At 32.1% G+C, this 7,216-nt stretch overlaps 1 protein-coding gene across 1 annotated transcript in view; it reads left to right on the top strand.

Moving 5' to 3' along the window:
• The window catches only part of mino (glycerol-3-phosphate acyltransferase mino), a 7,203-nt gene extending 2,379 nt beyond the window's left edge, over nucleotides 1-4,824 (top strand). The window contains exons 5-10 of the mRNA XM_086537167.1: nucleotides 1-91; nucleotides 215-374; nucleotides 1,209-1,291; nucleotides 2,425-2,562; nucleotides 2,716-2,974; nucleotides 3,095-4,824. The exon at nucleotides 1-91 is cut by the window's left edge and continues 94 nt beyond it. Of these exons, the coding sequence (XP_086393293.1) occupies nucleotides 1-91; nucleotides 215-374; nucleotides 1,209-1,291; nucleotides 2,425-2,562; nucleotides 2,716-2,974; nucleotides 3,095-3,267 (904 nt within the window). The 3' untranslated portion in view covers nucleotides 3,268-4,824. The remainder of the gene's footprint in view (nucleotides 92-214; nucleotides 375-1,208; nucleotides 1,292-2,424; nucleotides 2,563-2,715; nucleotides 2,975-3,094) is intronic.
• The last annotated feature ends 2,392 nt before the right edge of the window (nucleotides 4,825-7,216 follow it).

Genomic DNA, 7,216 nt, shown 5'->3' on the forward strand with positions numbered 1-7,216 from the left:
TAAGGCCCTAGATGCTTTGCGAGAATCCCTAAAGACAAAGGAGCGTGACACTGGATTCTCAGGCAATTCAAAAGATGTTGTTAAGCATGCTGTAAGTGTAACTTTTTCATTTTACTGAAATTAGTTTGTATCATTTCAGTTTGTTGCCTCATTTCAACTGACAAAATAATCTTGCTTATCATAACAAGAATACAGTATTATTTTTTTCTTGCAGGTGAGATTATTAGGAGCAGGTCTTGTCAGAGTAGAGGAATCAAAGTCTACTGATGGAACAGAGGTTGTGATTAAGCCAATAACACTCCTGCCAAATATAATTGAACTCAGTTACTATGCCAGTGCTCTTTCTCCAGTTTTTGCCCTTGATGCCATTGTTGGTGAGTGTGAAGTAATTTCTTCCATCATCTTTTTTGATAGACGACTTATGTTGATTGCACTTGATTGCCTAACCCATATGACATTGCCAGTTCATTGCATGAGTTTCAAAAGCTCTGGGAAGGCATGAAATGGGATTCTAGAAAAGAATAAAGGAAATGTATTTGACTGAGATATTTAAAGAAAGATTTTTATTTTTACATAGATGGAAACAACACAAAGAAAAGAATCATAATAATAGATACATAGAAGATTGTTTTGTATCCTTTCCTCTTCATCTGAATGTGCAAATGTAATCAGAATAGGCAGAGTGGATTGTTTTTTGACAAGTGAAATTGAGGTTCACTAGTCAGTACTTCCAGGTTCTTAGATTTTTTTTATTAGATAAAGTGATGATGATAATTGCACATCATAGATTCCAAATGAAAAGATAAATGATTTGAACTCTACATTAAAGTGTGTGATGGAATAGATTAGTATCTTGTAACATGGAGAGGGATGATTGTTATGCTTATGTGATTTGTAAATATTGATTGGAATTATGTTTATCCTTAAAAACTTTTGTATATGGTTAAGTAGAGTTTCATCATTACTGAAATAACATTTAAAGTGAAAGTGTTTCTTTCATTTCGTAATAATTCACTTAGGACAGACATTATGAAGATACATTTTTGGTCAGATTTTGCTCTCAAGCATAGTTTGTTAAAAAAAAAGCTAATCTATATTTTTGGGGGGTGATTTGGCATCATCAGAAATTTAACATTTTAAAAAAAGTATTACATAGTTTGACATGATTGAAATCTGAGGGGACTAACAGGTAGTCCTTTTTGTTACAGCAACCAGTCTGTTGTCAATGCTTAGCTGTGATCTATGGAGTTACAGAGAGTGTTCGCCCGACATACTAATAGACCGGGAAAAGGTGAGTTTAATATCATACTATTGTACACATAGTAGTTAGTTGATTTCACATTTCTTTTTGTTGGTTCTTCAATTGTTTTTTCTTTTTTTCCTGAATTATATGCATATATATGGTCTAACCTCAACAAGGTAGACAAAGTGAGTTGAGTGAGTTTCAGATTCTGCAGCAACTTTTCTTTCAGAGAAGGCAAATCTTTCTGTCACTTCAGACACCCTGAATCTGTACAATTCCTGTGTGTGTGTGTGTGTGTGTGTGTGTGTGTGTGTGTGTTTTTTTTTTTTTTTTTTTTTTTTTTTTGCTTACTGAAATGAAGATGAATACAGTTGATATTTTAAAGCATATTATCATTATTTTTATTAAATTAGTGATATTACTGTTATTATTATTACATACATTAATATTATTAATATGACTATTATTATCTTTATCATCATGATCATTATAATAAGTAATATTTTTTTTAGTATTAAGCTGTATAACTTTTGGTCAGCAATATATCTTCCCACTCAGAAAGTGAGAGGCATGGCATTTGTTGATTACTATTCACTGAAGTGCACTATTTGGGAAGCTGTCCTGTTTAATCTGGTCCTGCTCACTGACGGCTTTTTCATATAACATCCTTTGTCTTCTAACATACCTGTGAATGACCACACACAATTGATTTTTATTAATGATGTTTACTTGTCATTTTTTAAATAAAGGCATCAACTTTTTTCATATATTTGATTGAGTGAAGTGGTTACACTTTTACTAGAATATATATTTAGACAGATTGAGTTTCTAAGAATAGATAAGCAAATGATGATACTATTATGCGTAGCTCCACAACCATTTTTTTCTGTCCAACTTCTCCACTTTTTTGGTTTGGCAAAACATTTTTTTTTTTTTTTTTTTTGTAATGAAGAAAAATTAAACTATCTACTACTATGTAAATTCTTCCTTCTCTCTACTAGTACCCCTTGGCAAAACAGCCAAACTAGCAGTGGCACCTTACACGCCTTGTATATGGCCCAAAAAAATCATGTCATCAATATGTTGCCACCTGTCCACAACTATGATTGTTATTTTCAAGATTATTTTTGTGATTATTTTTTACACAAGAATAATATTTGACTAGCATTTGCTTTTTTCAGCTTGTCAAACGAGCAGCTCACTTGTCCAAGCTTTTGGAGCATGAATTTATTCTGACACCCCCATGTGGAAGTTTGGAAGCCAAAATCCATCAAACAGTGGACAATTTAGTGGTTATGGGTCTCCTGGTAGATGCAGGGGTAAGTGTATTTGTTTTTCTTTTTGTTCTGTTTAACATTCACTGCACAGTATGCAGTGGAAATCACATGCAAATATGTACTTTTGGATTAATAGTACTAGTTATTAGAAGTGATGCTAATCTAATCTCTCTTCAAACACAATTCCTGCAACAGAAAACTGGTTCGAGATGGATCGAAGACTCTGATGAGGAGGATGTCTCCTATTCTCAGTGTTATAAGGTGTCACCTTCAACTGCCATATTGGAGGTTATTGGGGCTTGGAGGTATATGCTCACTCCAATGTTGGATGCATATTACTGCACTGCTTGTAACTTGCAAATGCTGGTTGGCAGACAGGTACCTGATGTGAAATTCATCCAAAACACACAAAGCTACATAAATGACTTGCTACAGAAAGGCTCGTTAAGATATGGTAAGTAGTTTCCTCCTTAGACAAAGTGTGAATTGATAAAAAAAGGAAATTTTGCTTTTACATTTATATTTGAATATTTCAACAAAAATATCATCATCAAAGTGGACTTCTTTATTGCAGGCGAGAGTATATGTGTTGATCCCATCCGCAATGCCGTCAAGCTGTTTGAGTCGCAGTCAATCGTAGAAAGTTTCACCCATGACAGCGTTCGGTTGTTGTACCTCAGCAGTCACTATGACTCGGAAGAGCAGCTCACTTCTCTCTTGGTTGATATTGATAGTTTTAGATCTTGAATTTGTTGCTACAGAAAAAAAGTGAGCAAAAAAGAAAATTGTTAGTGTATATTGCTCCACCTTTTACCAGAACAGCATTTCAGAATAATGGTTGCTTTCACAGAGGGGGTTTGTTTCATTCTTTATTTGGATTTAAAGTGAGGATTGCATATTGGTTACAATAATGACAGCTAACATACTGTGAAATATGTTTTTGAAGTTATTATTATTCATTGATGAATTTATTTTTTTCAGTATTAGTGTTTGTTAACATTATTATTGCTATTAAATGTCATTACAGTTGATGAAACTACTCCTTGTTAGGAGGCAAATTTGTGATAATTATTTTTTACATGCAGTGAGGAACAGTCTTTCTTATGTAAATTTTTATCAGAAGGTCATTATTTTACTTGTAATACCTCATAATTTGGAGAAAAATAGTTGTAAACCATTGATAATCGTGATTCCATTATCCACAATAGTTTTGTTCTATTTATTCTCTCTATACATAGATGGGTCCCCAAGTTTTTAGTCACCAAGATGTGAATTAGTAGGACCACCTGAGCTTACCTGCTTATCCCTTTCTTTGAATTTTCAGTAAAAGATAATTTTTATTTTTATTACTACCATTATCATCGCTAACATTATGATTACTATCATTATTACTGTTATTATTCTAACAGTAATAACTACAATACCATTGATAAAATGTTTAAGTAGTTTTTCTCAAATATTCAAGGAATCTGATAAACAGGTGAACTCAAGTTAGCTTATCACTTGACCCCTTGGTGATTAAGCCTTGTGGAGTCATCTGTGTATTACAACAAATTAATAAGACAAAACGACACTGAATAGTCCATGCACATGGACAATGGGCTAATCAGGTCAAGACATGATACATCAGCGCTTTTTGCAAATCCATTGAAAGGCATCAGTCTGTTTACTCTCCTCTCACTTTTTCTTCTTATATTTATACACATTTATAAATACATGAAAAATATATATACAGACACTCATTTACATGTGCATATGATATATATAATTAGTTTTTTTTATTTTTCAAATTTTCCCCAATCTATCTTTTTTTTTTCTTTTTCTTTTTTTTTCTCTGTCTTTCTTGCTTTCTCATCTGCCATCACAGTATGATTTTAGAATATAACAAGGATAGTAATAACAATTCTTATTGGGAATAATGTTATTGATGATAGTGGAATAATAGAAATGGTTACCATTTCAAAATCAAGTAAGTATGAGTGTGTGTGTGTGTTCCATTCTGTATGAACAGCCATTTATATGTGTATAATGTTTTTGTTTTGATGGCTGGGTGGCAAAAATTCAATGTCAGGTAATGTAATCTAATGTGAGAGATGTACATATTTATTTTCATTGGTTATTAGAATACAGTGCAGTTTGAACCTTCCTTTTGTATTTTTTGTATTTTTTTTTTTCTTCTTCTTCTTCTTCTTTTTCCTTTTGAGTTTTTTTTTTAAGCTTTTGTTGATGTTGGTGAGTGCCTGACAGATATGTTGCTACAAGTTATGTACTAATTCAAAACAGAAAATAAGATGAGCATTTTCCTTTTAGTATTTTTCTAAAACCCATGGTAACAATTAAAATATTTTTAAAGAAATAACTCAAAGGGTGCAAGATTCAAGTATGAAAGCCACCTTTCCTCCAATTTTATAGATCAATATTATAAATTTGGTGTAGTGGATTTTGTGTGTGTTTGTAAAATGTTTAATCAAATACATACACATCTCACTCACCGAAGACTGAAGAATGCAAAGGAGGAAAATAGTTATAGCCTCAGTCTGTAGGATTCTTAGAGCAGTGAGCATTTGAGGAGATGGCAATGGGATGAAGAAAGCTCGAGATTGTGACAAGGGATTGTAAGCATTCCACGTGGCACTGATTTAGTGAGTCGAGAGGAAGAGTAGGAACAACTTTGACCTCAGGTTCTGCTGTTGGCTATCGTATTGTATCACACTTATTTATTAATTTTTCTTCATTTTTCTATAGCTGTGCAAATATATGACCTAAGGAAATTTGGTTAACTCAAAGTTTGTGTACTGTATATCATGAGTGACCTTATAAACAGAAAAGTTTGGTATTAAACAGTAAGGATTAATCACAGCATTTTGACTTGAATCTTGCACCCTTTGAGTTATTTCTTTAAAAATATTTTAATTGTTACCATGGGTTTTAGGGAAAAAATACTAAAAGGAAAATGCTCATTATTTTCTGTGTTGAATTAGTAATAACTTGTTGCAAACATATCTGTCAGGCACTCACAAAACATCAACAAAAGCTTAGAAAAAAAAAACTCAAAAGGAAAAAAGAAGGAAGAAGAAGAAAAAAAAAAAAAAAATACATAAAATACAAAAGGAAGGTTCAAACTGCACTGTATTCTTAATAACCAATGAAAATAAATATGAAATCTCTCACATTAGAGATTACATTACCTGACATTGAATTTTTGCCACCAGCCATCAAAACAAAAACATAATACACATTAAATGGCTGTTCTTACGAATGGAAACATCACACACTCATACTTACGTGATTTTGAAATGGTAACCATTTCTCTTATTCCATATCATCAATAACATTATTCCCAAAAAGAATTGTTTTACTTTCCTTGTTTTATTCTAAATTCCATACTGTGATGGCGATGAGAAAGCAAGAATGACAGAGAGAAAAAAAAAAAAAAAAAAAAAAAAAAGATAGATTGGGGGAAAATTTGAAAAATAAAAAATACTAATTATATATATCATATGCAAATGTAAATGAGTGTCTGTAATATATATTTTCATGTATTTATAAATGTGTATAAATATAAGAAGAAAAAGTGAGAGGAGAGGTAAACAGACTGATGCCTTTCAATGGATTTCCAATAAGCGCTGAAGTAACATGTCTTGATCTGATTAGCCATTGTCCATGTTGCATGGGGACTATTCAGTGTCGTTTGTCTTATTAATTGTTGAGTAATACACAGAGACTACAAAGGGTTAAATCGCACCAAGGGTGTCAAGTGATAAGCTAACTTGAGTTCACCTGTTTATCAGATAGACTCTTGATATTTGAGGAAAAACTACTTAAAAATTTTATCAATGGTATTGTAGTTATTATGTTAGAATAATAACAGTAATAATGTAGTAATCATAATGTTTGCGATGTGATAATGTAGTAATAAAATATAAAAATTATCTTATACTGAAAATTAATGAAAAGGGATTAAGCAGGTAAGTCAGGTTGGTCCTACTAATTCAACATCTTGGTGGCTAAAAACTTGGTGGACCCAGCTAAGTATAGAGTGAATAAATAGAACAAAACTTTGTGGATATATGAATCCCGATTTATCAATGGTTTACAACTGATTTTTATCTCCAAATTATGAGGTATTACAAGTAAAATAATGAGCTTCTGATTAAAAATTGGTACATAAGAAAGATGTTCCTCACTGCATGTAAAAATAATTATCTACTTATTTGACCTCCTAACAAGGAGTAGTTTCATCAAAACTGTAAGACATTTAATAGCAATAATAATGTTAACAAACACTAATAGGACTGATAAAAATAATTCATCAATGATATAATAATAACTTCGCAAAAAACATATTTCACAGTTTGTTAAGCTGTTCATTATTGTAACCAATATGCAATCCTCACTTTAAATCCGAAATAAAAGAATGAAACGACCCCCTTGTGAAAGAACCATTATTCTGAAATGCTGTACTGGTAAAAGGTGTGGAGCACATATACACTAACAATTTTCTTTTTTGCTCACTTTTTTTCTGTAGAACAAATTCAGATCTAAAAACTATCAATATAACCAAGAGAGAGTGAGCTGCTCTTCCGATCATAGAGACTGCTTGAGGTACAACAAGGGGACACCGAACTGCTTGTTCATGGTTATGTGAAACTTTCTACGATTGACTGCGAGGCTCAAACAGCTGACGGCATGCGGA

This window comes from Penaeus japonicus, unplaced genomic scaffold, assembly GCF_977035675.1.
Source record: "Penaeus japonicus unplaced genomic scaffold, GWHDUDI00000001_assembly GWHDUDI00000005, whole genome shotgun sequence".
NCBI classification, from domain to species: Eukaryota; Metazoa; Arthropoda; class Malacostraca; order Decapoda; family Penaeidae; genus Penaeus; species Penaeus japonicus.